Source organism: Heptranchias perlo, chromosome 37, assembly GCF_035084215.1.
Source record: "Heptranchias perlo isolate sHepPer1 chromosome 37, sHepPer1.hap1, whole genome shotgun sequence".
In the NCBI taxonomy this organism is placed as follows: domain Eukaryota; kingdom Metazoa; phylum Chordata; class Chondrichthyes; order Hexanchiformes; family Hexanchidae; genus Heptranchias; species Heptranchias perlo.
Window position 1 is genome coordinate 2560938 of NC_090361.1, and position 14364 is coordinate 2575301.

A 14364-nucleotide genomic window follows, 5' to 3' on the forward strand; every position below is an offset into this window, starting at 1 on the left:
CAATAATCTCACAACTTTTATGTGCGCTGATCCTTAAGGGAGGATGGATCGGGAGGAATTTAATGCAGGATGAACCTTGCCAAGGTTAGAAGAATCTGAGGATGTACACTGGATTTATTCATCATTTGGTGTGATTATAGTTGTTGCATGGTCATTTGTCAAACTAATTTGAAATACAGCGTGCACAGCATTTTGCATAAAACTGGCAGAAATCTCTACTAATTTTTGCTGTCGTTTGCTGCAGTTGTTTGTGGCCCTGCTTGTTCCTGTATATACTGTGGGATAGATCGGAAAGAAGCTCGGAGATACACAAACAATTCCCGTTACAGCACTACTCTCAGGTAGTGGCTGACCCTTGTGGTAGAATCAGTGGGTTTCTGTGAAGGTTGTATACCCTAAATGTCACCCCATCCCTGTGTTTTTCCCCTAGGGCTGTGGGTAACATTGGCAAGGCCTTGCTGGTGATGGGGGGCTGCCATCTTGAAGTAGTGATTGTTTTTACACCTGAGAGGCTTGCGAGGCCAGACCAGGTGGAGGGAAGGATTTTAGTCGGTCGGAAGCGATTTGTTGAATGTGAATGTTGCAGGGCTGCAAAAGCCGATGGCACCCAATTCCTTTTTAAATCCTCCTTTCTTTTCCTTTGGCCAGAAGAGTAGCTCTTCACAGGCCTCTGGTCATTTTTACATTGACCACTCAGAGGAGCCTGACCATGGCCTTTGGATGATGATGGGGTGGGTCAGCTCCACACGGCCGTGCAATGGAAATCAGCAGAAGCATGGTGAGGGATTGACCGTGTTCCACATCACTGCAGTGTTAGGACGCTGATGCAGTCTGCCGCCCAGTCAAACTCATTTTATTTTTTTGACTAATTTCCCTTTTGTAGTAACTTTGCTGAGTGATGTGCAGAGTTTTGGTGGGTTAGCTGCTGCAAATAATTCCTACTCTCGCTTCAGTGCAATGGCTGTCCTTGAACCTGTCCCACACTGGACATCGTACCGTGGTGTTAGATAAGTCCCAGTCCTGATTGCTGTTTATCGTCCTGCAGTTGTTTAGTGGAATTTTTAACCCTTTACCATTCCAGATAAAAGTATTGAAAATGCATTTGAAGCAGATGTGGCTGGATCGTCGCAGAAAGGTAGGCAGCAGGTGGTAGACAATAATTAGTTAAAATAGTCGGAGGTTAGTATTGCTGATCGGAGCCCCTCCCCTCCACACTGCTGGACACACAAATTATTTTTTTTAAATTGACCTCCTTCGCTGTTCAAAGCCTTTCATAAAGGTCATCTTAGCTGGACAGTGTTCGACTCCCTGGGGTTAAGTCGCTGGTGTGTGTCTATTGAATTTGGTTCCCCTTCACTCAGCAAATTGAGCTCCTCTGTGGTTTGGGGGGTGATTTGGGGGAGGGCTGGTCACTGGAGATTCCTGTAAAGCCCCTTCCCCCTCAGGTGGCAAAGGCAGCAGACACGGATACGAGTAGATCACCTCATCCCTAAAGGGAGAATGCGATAAAGGCAGCAGAAGAGAATAAAGAGCTTGCATTTATACTGTGCCTTTTGCAACCTCTGCATGTCCCAAAGCGCTTTACAGCCAATAAATTACTGTTGTAATGTAGGAAAACACGGCAGCCAATTCATGCACAGCAAGATCCCACAAACAGCAATGAGATAAATGACCAGATAATCTCTCTTTTTAAAACTGAGGTGGGAGTAATGGGAGATGCAAGCTGGGACTTGGAGGTGGAGAATGTTCTAGAAGTGGGGGTGGTGGCGGGAGGCCTCAGAGAGATCTGTAAACAGGATGGGGAATGGGGAGCCAGTGGAGGCTGGAATGGTCAAGGGCGCCCGGTGAACAAGGCGGAGTTCTGGATGGATTGGACTTTGTGTAGAGTGGAGGTCGAGAGGCTGGTGAGAAGAGCATGGGAGAAGTCTCGTCTGGGGGGCTACGGAGTCTTGGATGGGGGTTTGAACGAGTGGGGATGGATGCGAATGCGAGTATATTGTGGCTATTCAGTAGATACATTAGCCCCTTAATCTGGAGGTTTTCTGGCTCTGACTGTTACGCTGGACTGCGTTACTCCAGATCAATCTTTCAGATACTCCGAGCATTTACTGGAATCAGCTGAAATAGACAAGAGGATCCTCAGTGAGAATTCTTCAATCTTTTTAAATCACGCTGATGGTGAGATTCCTGCTTCAAGGATTCAGGTGTAAAATTTAGCGAAACAATGATTTAGGATGGCTGATGCGTCACTCCGTTAATTGCCTGCTTTGCTGGCCTGGGGAGATTTGCAGCTGCCCGGCCAGCAGAAGAGAACGCCTGTGGTGAGGAAGGTAAAGCAGCACTCGAGTTGGGGGGGGGCGAGTGAACTTGCACCGTTTCCCCACCACTGCTGGTGCTCTGAATGCAGTGTAAATGGAGGGGATTCCAGACATCCACAGCCTGAGCGCGTTGTAAACTGTTCCATTCGATGCAGTTCTGTGATACAACCGTGCTGTGAGACTGAGAACAGGGCTATTAGTAGGATTTCAGTAAAGCATAATGGTGGGTATCACCACTCACTGTGTCAGACACTTGCTTTCCCCCGCACCCCCGTTTTGCTTTATGTCTCTCACCTGCCCCCACAGTTTGAGACAGCTTCATGCTAATGGAGACAGGGTGCTCCATGGTGCTTAGCAAGAGTGCAAGTGCAGTGTAATCACTCTTGTTTCGCCCTCTGAGCAGTATAGCTGAGCTCCGTCTCCGTTAGTAGGTAATGGACTTGACCTACAACAGGAGAGGAATAGATTCGTGCTGATCCTAGTACTGTTAGAGGATCAGCCTCTGTGTAATGTTTGTCTCCATTGCTTACGGAGCTCAGTGACACTAACAGTCACCAATAGTTTGGGGATTGATACAGGGCTATGGGGAGAGCGCGGGGCAGTGGGATTAGTTTGGGGATTGATACAGGGCTATGGGGAGAGAGCGAGGCAGTGGGATTAGTGTGGGGATTGATACAGGGCTATGGGGAGAGAGCGGGGCAGTGGGATTAGTGTGGGGATTGATACAGGGCTATGGGGAGAGAGCGGGGCAGTGGGATTAGAGTGGGGATTGATACAGGGCTATGGGGAGAGAGCGGGGCAGTGGGATTAGTGTGGGGAGAGAGCGGGGCAGTGGGATTAGTGTGGGGATTGATACAGGGCTATGGGGAGAGAGCGGGGCAGTGGGATTCGAGTGGGGATTGATACAGGGCTATGGGGAGAGAGCGGGGCAGTGGGATTAGTTTGGGGATTGATACAGGGCTATGGGGAGAGAGCGGAGCAGTGGGATTAGAGTGGGGATTGATACAGGGCTATGGGGAGAGAGTGGGACAGTGGGATTAGTTTGGGGATTGATACAGGGCTATGGGGAGAGAGCGGGGCAGTGGGATTAGTTTGGGATTGATACAGGGCTGCGGGGCAGTGGGGTTACTTTGGGATTGATGTGGGGCAGTGGGATTAGTTTGGGATTGCTCTAGGGATGGACACAGAGATGATCTTGGCAAAAGAGCCTGAGAGATGTGTCTGCTGGACCTGAGCTGTCACGTGTTGGGGGAGGGAGGGGTTGGAGGCCTGTTACGGTGTTACTGTGTCCTCAGCTTCACAAACTCTTTACAATAATGCAACAATATGCCTTCAGTAATCTCAGTTTTTGATGATTTTTAGGTCCGCTCCCTTCACCTAAAGAATTGCTCAAAGGGAATATTAAAACTATCATCGAGTATAAAATCGACGAGGATGGGAAGAAAATGAAGGTGAGGTTTGTCTGCTAGGGTAGCCAGGATTGGCTAGTCTTCCTTTTTCAATCCACAGTTGAAATTTTCCTAGCCCAGGAATGTTAAAGCCAGATGTACTGCCCCAATTAAATTCTTTAAAGATGGATTAAGCAGATCAGGCTTCGCTAAAACTCCTTTAGTGACCTGTTTTAGACCAGACTGCGTGTAGGTTCAAGGTAACTTCTCCCTCCCAGACTGACTGACTGGTTTTCTGTTGATGCACTGTGACGGTGAGATTAACAGCAATCGATCTACTGAAACAACAGGTCTATATTTGTTCCTGTAATGTTAACATTTATAAAGTAGTTGTGTGTGCACATGTTCTGTCACACTCCACATATCATACTTTGTAACAGGTGCAAAACAGTCTTTTTAAAACAAGACAAAAGGCAGTCATTTAAATGCCGTGTGATTTTGACCTGCGCTTTGAAACAGGCCTGCACGATCCGGTCGTGTAGTGGGTTTTGACACTGGACTAGTAATCCAGAGAACGAGAGTTCAAATCCCACCGTGGCAGTTTGAGAATTTGAATTCAGTTTTTAAAAATCTGGAAATAAAAAAAACTGGTATCAGTAAAAGTGACCGTGAAGCTGTCGGATTGTTGTAAAAATCCAAGGGTTCGCCAGTGTCCCTCAGAGAAGGAGACCTGCCGTCCTTACCCGGCCTGGGCCTATATGTGATTCCAGTCCCACACCAACGTGGTTCACTCGTAATTGGCCTTTGAAGTGGCCAGTGGTTCAAGAAGGCGGCCCCCCACCACCTTCTCAGGGCAACTGGGGATGGGCAATAAATGCCAGCCTTGCCAGTGACGCCCACATCCTGAGTGAATTTTTAAAAAAATCTGCTTCGTTCCTTCACCAAACAATAATCAGTCTCAGTCCTGAAGCGATGTTTAATTATCAACACTTCGATTTTGTGACCTTAAAGGGGCCCAACTTCACTTTAGCAGCAGAATAATATTGTGCATTACATGATTTAACACTCCTGTCCTGGTAACACTCCTGTCCTGGTAACACTCCTGTCCTGGTAACACTCCTGTCCTGGTAACACTCCTGTCCTGGTAACACTCCTGTCCTGGTAACACTCCTGTCCTGGTAACACTCCTGTCCTGGTAACACTCCTGTCCTGGTAACACTCCTGTCCTGGTAACACTCCTGTCCTGGTAACACTCCTGTCCTGGTAACACTCCTGTCCTGGTAACACTCCTGTCCTGGTAACACTCCTGTCCTGGTAACACTCCTGTCCTGGTAACACTCCTGTCCTGGTAACACTCCTGTCCTGGTAACACTCCTGTCCTTTTTTTTTATTCGTTCACGGGATGTGGGCGTCGCTGGCAAGGCCGGCATTTATTGCCCATCCCTAATTGCCCTCGAGAAGGTGGTGGTGAGCCGCCTTCTTGAACCGCTGCAGTCCGTGTGGTGACGGTTCTCCCACAGTGCTGTTAGGAAGGGAGTTCCAGGATTTTGACCCAGCGACAATGAAGGAACGGCGATATATTTCCAAGTCGGGATGGTGTGTGACTTGGAGGGGAACGTGCAGGTGGTGTTGTTCCCATGCGCCTGCTGCACTTGTCCTTCTAGGTGGTAGAGGTCGCGGGTTTGGGAGGTGCTGTCGAAGAAGCCTTGGCGAGTTGCTGCAGTGCATCCTGTGGATGGTACACACTGCAGCCACAGTGCGCCGGTGGTGAAGGGAGTGAATGTTTAGGGTGGTGGATGGGGTGCCAATCAAGCGGGCTGCTTTATTTTGGATGGTGTCGAGCTTCTTGAGTGTTGTTGGAGCTGCACTCATCCAGGCAAGTGGAGAGTATTCCATCACACTCCTGACTTGTGCCTTGTAGATGGTGGAAAGGCTTTGGGGAGTCAGGAGGTGAGTCACTCGCCGCAGAATACCCAGCTTCTGACCTGCTCTCGTAGCCACAGTATTTATATGGCTGGTCCAGTTAAGTTTCTGGTCAATGGTGACCCCCAGGATGTTGATGGCGGGGGATTCGGCAATGGTAATGCCGTTGAATGTCAAGGGGAGGTGGTTAGACTCTCTCTTGTTGGAGATGGTCATTGCCTGGCACTTATCTGGCACGAATGTTACTTGCCACTTATCAGCCCAAGCCTGGATGTTGTCCAGGTCTTGCTGTATGCAGGCTCGGACTGCTTCATTATCTGAGGGGTTGCGAATGGAACTGAACACTGTGCAGTCATCAGCGAACATCCCCATTTCTGACCTTATGATGGAGGGAAGGTCATTGATGAAGCAGCTGAAGATGGTTGGGCCTAGGACACTGCCCTGAGGAACTCCTGCAGCAATGCCCTGGGGCTGAGATGATTGGCCTCCAACAACCACTACCATCTTCCTTTGTGCTCGGTATGACTCCAGCCACTGGAGAGTTTTCCCCCTGATTCCCATTGACTTCAATTTTACTAGGGCTCCTTGGTGCCACACTTGGTCAAATGCTGCCTTGATGTCAAGGGCAGTCACTCTCACCTCACCTCTGGAATTCAGCTCTTTTGTCCATGTTTGGACCAAGGCTGTAATGAGGTCTGGAGCCGAGTGGTCCTGGCGGAACCCAAACTGAGCATCGGTGAGCAGGTTATTGGTGAGCAAGTGCCGCTTGATAGCACTGTCGACGACACCTTCCATCACTTTGCTGATGATTGAGAGTAGACTGATGGGGCGGTAATTGGCCGGATTGGATTTGTCCTGCTTTTTGTGGACAGGACATACCTGGGCAATTTTCCACATTGTCGGGTGGATGCCAGTGTTGTAGCTGTACTGGAACAGCTTGGCTAGAGGCGCAGCTAGTTCTGGAGCACAAGTCTTCAGCACTACAGCTGGGATGTTGTCAGGGCCCATAGCCTTTGCTGTATCCAGTGCACTCAGCCGTTTCTTGATATCACGTGGAGTGAATCGAATTGGCCGAAGACTGGCTTCCGTGATGGTGGGGATATCGGGAGGAGGCTGAGATGGATTATCCACTCGGCACTTCTGGCTGAAGATGATTGCAAACGCTTCAGCCTTGTCTTTTGCACTCACGTGCTGGACTCCGCCATCATTGAGAATGGGGATGTTTGCAGAGCCTCCTCCTCCCGTTAGTTGTTTAATTGTCCACCACCATTCACGACTGGATGTGACAGGACTGCAGAGCTTTGATCTGATCCGTTGGTTGTGGAATCGCTTAGCTCTGTCTATAGCATGTTGCTTCCGCTGTTTAGCATGCATGTAGTCCTGAGTTGTAGCTTCACCTGGTTGGCACCTCATTTTTAGGTACGCCTGGTGCTGCTCCTGGCATGCTCTTCTACACTCCTCATTGAACCAGGGTTGATCCCCTGGCTTGTTGGTAATGGTAGAGTGAGGAATATGCCGGGCCATGAGGTTACAGATTGTGTTGGAATACAATTCTGCTGCTGCTGATGGCCCACAGCGCCTCATGGATGCCCAGTTTTGAGCTGCTAGATCTGATCTGAATCTATCCCATTTAGCACGGTGGTAGTGCCACACAACACGTTGGATGGTGTCCTCAGTGCGAAGACGGGATTTCATCTCCACGAGGACTGTGCGGTGGTCACTCCTACCAATACTGTCATGGACAGATGCATTTGCGACAGGTAGATTGGTGAGGACGAGGTCAAGTAAGTTTTTCCCTCGTGTTGGTTCGCTCACCACCTGCCGCAGGCCCAGTCTAGCAGCTATGTCCTTCAGGACTCGGCCAGCTCGGTCAGTAGTGGTGCTACCGAGCCACTCTTGGTGATGGACATTGAAGTCCCCCACCCAGAGTACATTTTGTGCCCTTGCTACCCTCAGTGCTTCCTCCAAGTGGTGTTCAACATGGAGGAGGACTGATTCATCAGCTGAGGGAGGACGGTAGGTGGTAATCAGCAGGAGGTTTCCTTGCCCATGTTTGACCTGATGCCATGAGATTTCATGGGGTCCAGAGTCAATGTTGAGGACTCCCAGGGCCACTCCCTCCTGACTGTATATCACTGTACCGCCACCTCTGGTGGGTCTGTCCTGCCGGTGGGACAGGACATACCCAGGGATGGTGATGGAAGAGTCTGGGACGTTGGCTGAAAGATATGATTCTGTGAGTATGGCTATGTCAGGCTGTTGTTTGACTAGTCTGTGGGACAGCTCTCCCAATTTTGGCACAAGTCCCCAGATGTTAGTAAGGAGGACCTTGCAGGGTCGACTGGGCTTGGTGTTTTGCCGTTGTCGTGTCCGGTGCCGGGTGGTCCGTCCGGTTTTATTCTTATTATGACTTTTCGTAGCGAGATTTTACAACTGAGTGGCTTGCTCGGCCATTTCAGAGGGCAATTAAGAATCAACCACATTGCTGTGGGTCTGGAGTCACATATAGGCCAGACCGGGTAAGGGCGGCAGGCTTCCTTCCCTAAAGGACATTAGTGAACCAGATGGGTTTTTACGACAATCATGGCCATCATTACTGATACTAGTATTTTAATTCCAGATTTTTATTTAATTAATTGAATTTAATTAATTAATTGAATTTAACACTCCTGTCCTGATAACACTCCTGTCCTGGTAACACTCCTGTCCTGTAGTTTTATATCATCCAACTTACCATGAGCAGTGTTATGGGAAATCAGCTAGTCAGTATGTCTGCCTTTTGCATTTATTATACTCTGGATATTACATTTTGTTACAGATGCAGAACAGTCTTTGAATTTCTTTCAATTTTAGCCATTGACCTGGAGCCTGAAACCTGCAAACACTTACTGCTGCCCTCTGATTGACCAGAGCACTTAATAACTATTGGCTACAATTACCTGGGTTTACCATGGTGACCTTAAAGTCACAGGTCAGGTTAGCAACTGAACATCACAATCATGGTCCAGACATTGGACTCCCCATGAGAAATGACACAGGATATCTTTTAGAGAAATATTAGAATTTAAACATGTTATCTGTGGTCATCCCCTTTTCCTCCTATTCTGTTTTTTTCTTCCCTAAAACCTCTTGTTAATTTTACTCTTTTTATATCTAATCTTTTCTATCTCTAGTTGCCTGTTTTTTCCCTATTTATTCCTAACTTGGGTAAAATCTTTCACTTGCCTTTTTACTTCTGCTTCCCTCATTTTGCTGTACGTTTCTCAGCCGATTAAAGTCCCTGATGTTTCAGTAAAGGGGCTTCACTTGTCAGTGTCCCCGGGAAGGAGTAATTCGTTGTGTGGTACGGGGTGGGAAGAGTGATCGGGCACCGTACAAGACACTGCAACTTCCTACACCCACCTCGACTTTGCAGGCGTGACTGGTAACAGCTGACTGTCCAGCAATGAGCTCGTGCGAGAAGTTAAATATAACTATTTGAAAGATATCAAACTTCGTGTTTTTGCAGATTGTCCGCACGTTCAGAATTGAAACGAGAAAAGCTTCAAAAGCTGTAGCCCGGAGAAAAGTGAGTTTCTGTACGAGTGATCACCCTCTGTACCACATCCTCATCAAACGTGACTTTTTAAAGCTTATGTTCTTGGACATTTAATGGTGAACTGTTGGCAAAAGGGTTTGCTTGTTTACTTGGTAAGAGTATGTGGAGTTATTCAGACTGTTTGTGTGTGTTGTTTGCATTGTTTACACACTTGGTTTTGGATCATTTGCCAGTGAAGAATGCTTCTCAAATTAAGATCGCGCAAAGTTCGGTTAAATTGACCCTTCGCTCCACCAGTAACTCAGATTGTCGAGTCCAGTCTCCTGTCTATTTTACGTGTTTGATCTTCAGTCTGTGCTCACTTCTGAGCTTGCAGATGACACCGTATAGGGGGATGTGGAATTTCAAATAACGGAACGGGCAAACAAAGTACAAAGACACCTGGATCGATTGGGAAGGTGGGCTGATGAGTGGCAAATGGCATTTAATGTGGACAAATGAAACTAAGGAAGAGAATGTAAATGGCTGCAGGGGACAATAGAGGGGAGAGATCTGGGGATATTGATGGAGAGCAAGTGCACGGTGTTCCACAGTAGGATTGGGCTAGGGTACATCTGGAGTACAATCCACGATTCTGGTTATTGTACTCAGCATGGATGTCCAGGCATTGGAGGCAGTGCTGAAAAGAGCAGCCAGGCTGGTAAGACCCTGAGCGATGAGGTGGGAGAGCCCGGGGTTTTGTACGGTGGAGAAGTGAAGGCTCGGGGAGATATTATCCAACATCCCGAAGGGAAGAGATAAATCGAACTCTGATAATATGTTGGAGATTGCCACAAACCCTAGACTAGGGGGCACAGACTGAAGTTTAGAAGAGGAAGCTGCACAGGCAGTTTAGATTTAACTACTGTATGCAGAGGGTGTTATTTTGTGGAACGGTTTGCTCAGAATGTGGAAAAAACAGGGTGGAATTGGGTGGATATTCGAGGGAGTGGGTGTTCGAGAGGGATATTCGTTTTTGAGACTGGCCGGATGGACTGCAGAGTATTTTCTGGTCCTGTACTTTCCTTTGTTCCTGTCTCAGGCGGGGCTATGGTAAAGGCCCCACAGTTGATCAAGCTTTGTGCTCCTGATCACTCTCCATTGACCTTTGCAAAGTGTCGAGAGAGAAAATTGGGTTTGGCAGTGATGCTCTCTACAGTCGAATAGCCTACCACCAGTCAGTGTTGAGGCTTACAGGAGAACAGCCGCCATTTAGGCAAGACCAAAGGGCAGCCAGAGCCCGTGGGACCATAAACCAGCAAGGAGCTGTCTTCAGAAGAGATATGAAAGATTGGTGGAGAATATTGTCAAGGTAAGAGGTGAGCCTGGAGCCCTGGACGACTCCACCCTGACTGACTGTCTTTTACCTGCTTTCAGAACTGGAAAAAATTTGGAACTTCAGAATATGATCCACCTGGACCTAATGTTGCCACAACAACGGTCAGTGATGATGTGTACATGACCTTCATCACCAGCAAGGAGGTGAGGCACGAAACGTGGTGTGGCCACTGGGATCGGCAAGTAGAAGGTCAAACTGCACTCACCGCTCGCTGGAGCTGCGATATGTTTGACCTGTCATTTCTGTACTATCCTCAATACTCCCACATGAACCTCGTTGTGTATCAAGAACACAGTGCACTGACAGCACTGTACTGACCCAAACCTGCAGCAGAATCTCCACGTGGAGAATTAAGGCAGGAGTTGGCCAGGGCACTGAGGTCTTTAACATCCACTGGGGGTGACAGACAGGGTGTCGTTTTAATGTTTCATCTGAAGGGCAGCACTCCCAATATTGCAGCACTCCCTCTGTTCTGAACCATGTATCAATCCAAATCACCTGCTTCAATATCTTATGGGAGCCGGGTTATAATTGACCAGTACCAGCCGAGCGTGTGGTCCTCTTGCACATGGTTGGGTTCAGTAACCCTCAAACGCCCTCCAGTGAATCTGTTGCTGTTTTTCAATCACAGTAAGTAGAATGGGGGGAGGAATAGAGGTAAAGGGACATCGTGTACAAGCTGAGATGCAAGGGCAGGTAAATGGAGTTGAGGGACAGATCAGCCATGATCTAATAGGATGACGGAACAGGTTCGAGGGGCTGAATAGCCTCCTCCTGTTCCTATAAAAGCCTGCTAGGTTACATGTGTAACTTTTTAAAATGCTCTGTAACACACAAAATGATGCAGTATATTCCCTCCTCCCAATCCCCCCATCTTTCTCCTCACTGTCCCCCTGACTCCGTGCTAGGCTATTGATGAGTTAGTGCAGACTGCCCTCTGCTAAACCGTCCCCCTTTAATTTTTATAGGATTTGAATAATCAAGAGGAGGACGACCCGATGGCTAAACTGAAAGGCCAGAAGATTGTGTCGTGTCGAATCTGTAAAGGGGATCACTGGACCACACGCTGCCCGTACAAGGACACCCTGGGCCCCATGCAGAAAGAACTGGCCGAACAGCTCGGACTCACCACGGCTGAGAAGGAAAAGGGCTCAGGTATGTCTGGACCCTGAGGGGCGAAAGTGGAGGGTGGGTTATCTGTACAGTGCGTGTAATCTGGGGGTGTTATTCATGTTCCCTTCCCTGTAACTGCTTTGTACCAGCATTTCATTCTTTGAGTGTTAGTCTCTCCTGAAGGTGCTGATTCCTGCAACAGTAATTAGTACAATTCCGGCGTAGTTGGTCCCTCTCTGACACATCAGCCTGACGAGTCGTTTTATCCTTGGTCGGCCTAGAAAGTGTTGAAGCTTTTGACCATGGGAAACATCGCTTGTGAACCCGATCCGGCAGGAGTCACTGGATAATGGAGGGGGGGGCTCACCGGATAATGGAGGGGGTGGGGCTCACCGGATAATGGAGGGGGTGGGGCTCACCGGATAATGGAGGGGGTGGGGCTCACCGGATAATGGAGGGGGTGGGGCTCACCGGATAATGGAGGGGGTGGGGCTCACCGGATAATGGAGTGGGGGGGGCTCACCGGATAATGGAGGGGGGGGGCTCACTGGATAATGGAGGGGGGGGGGCTCACTGGATAATGGAGGGGGGGGGGCTCACTGGATAATGGAGGGGGGGGGGGCTCACCGGATAATGGAGGGGGGGGGGGCTCACCGGATAATGGAGGGGGGGGGGCTCACCGGATAATGGAGGGGGGGGGCTCACCGGATAATGGAGGGGGGGGGGCTCACCGGATAATGGAGGGGGGGGGGCTCACCGGATAATGGAGGGGGGGGGCTCACCGGATAATGGAGGGGGGGGGCTCACCGGATAATGGAGGGGGGGGGCTCACCGGATAATGGAGGGGGGGGGCTCACCGGATAATGGAGGGGGGGGGGGCTCACCGGATAATGGAGGGGGGGGGCTCACCGGATAATGGAGGGGGGGGGCTCACCGGATAATGGAGGGGGGGGGCTCACCGGATAATGGAGGGGGGGGGCTCAATGGATAATGGAGGGGGGGGGTGCTCAATGGATAATGAAGGGGGGGGGGGCTCAATGGATAATGAAGGGGGGGGGGGCTCAATGGATAATGAAGGGGGGGGGGGCTCAATGGATAATGAAGGGGCACTGAGGCCAATTGCAGTGTAATTTAGGCTCAATCAGCCCAGTCCAGGGATGGGTCCCAGGACCGTCTGTGGCTCAGTCTCACTTCCCAACTGAGCCACTGGGGGGGAGTAAACTCCTTGATCTTTTGGGAAATCCATAGTGAATGAGTCCGAGTCAAACCTCCTCCATCTGATGGTTAACTCGGGAACACGTGCAGATTTCATCCGTTTTCTCACTAAGTTCCGGAGCAGGAGCTAGCCTGGGGCTGTCCTTCCTCGCGGCATCTTTCGCAGCCTGGTGACCGTCACAGAGAGGAACTTTCCGAGAAGTTTGGGAACATTTGCTGCAATACCACTGGCGGCCAGCAGCTGGCAGCAGTGCCCCCTTCAGTCGGGCTGTGTGTTTAACACTGATTTTCATTCATGGATGTTGTAGATTTGTCTTATAAAATGCACAGGCTAGAGTATCTCTATGGGGAGGGATGATTGGTAGAATAGTTGCCACAAGTTGCTGGACTGAGGAGCAGGGACCTGATGACAGGTCTGAGAGAAAGGCAAAGAAAAATAATACTCTGCCAAGGCATGAAGTGCTGGCAGGACCCGAGTCACTGAACATATTTCTGTGTAAAGATGGAGTCTGTGTGTGTTTTTAGTTTCATTCTTTTTCTCCCTCCCCCCAGATCCTGAACCAGTCCAACCAGCTCAGAGTAAGACCGGGAAGTATGTCCCACCCAGCTTGCGAGATGGAGCCAATCGGCGTGGGGAATCGATGCAGACTAATCGCAGAGGTAAGGGGGCGATGGGCGATTACATAATATGTACCACCCTCCCCACCTTATTTCAAACATTAAACATCTTTCAAAAAGTACAGAAGCAGTGGATCTGTATAAGAATTAAACAAATGAGGCAAACCGTTCAATATTGGCTTTTCCTCTTCCCCTGCTGAAAATGTTGACTCCCTTACTCAGGTACGATTCCTCAGGTGACGATTGCCCACTGATGTGACCTCGTACTCGCGTCAGCCTTGGTAGTGAATGTCACCAGGCGTGTAATTAAAGGGGAGGGGGGGTGGCGGTCCCTTTGCTCTTCAACCTCTGACCTCTGGGGGTCGCTATGTGTGGTGTTGACGTGGCTGTTCTTTCTTTCCCTCAGCGGATGACAACGCGACAATCCGTGTCACTAACCTCTCGGAGGATACACGGGAGACCGACCTGCAGGAACTGTTCAGGCCTTTTGGTTCCATTTCTAGGATCTATCTGGCGAAGGACAAGAACACTGGCCAGTCTAAGGTAATGACATTTAGGGTATTAATGTTAATTAATATTAATATCTGTCTCTAGGGTCAGTGTCACTCTGTGCTGTCTGTCTCTAGGGTCGGTGTCACTCTGTGCTGTCTGTCTCTAGGGTCAGTGTCACTCTGCTGTCTGTCTCTAGGGTCGGTGTCACTCTGTGCTGTCTGTCTCTAGGGTCGGTGTCACTCTGCTGTCTGTCTCTAGGGTCGGTGTCACTCTGGGCTGTCTGTCTCTAGGGTCAGTGTCACTCTGTGCTGTCTGTCTCCAGGGTCGGTGTCACTCTGGGCTGTCTGACTCTAGAGTCAGTGTCACTCTCTGCTGTCTGTC

General features: G+C 49.5%; 1 protein-coding gene across 1 annotated transcript in view; it reads left to right on the forward strand.

Annotated features, from left to right (window-relative positions):
- Positions 1–14364, forward strand: part of LOC137304385 (suppressor of SWI4 1 homolog) — a 56255-nt gene that overhangs the window by 40691 nt on the left and 1200 nt on the right. Inside the window, exons 13-16 of the mRNA XM_067972963.1 lie at positions 10584–10688; positions 11514–11700; positions 13426–13533; positions 13898–14034. Coding sequence (XP_067829064.1) covers positions 10584–10688; positions 11514–11700; positions 13426–13533; positions 13898–14034 — 537 coding nt within the window. The remainder of the gene's footprint in view (positions 1–10583; positions 10689–11513; positions 11701–13425; positions 13534–13897; positions 14035–14364) is intronic.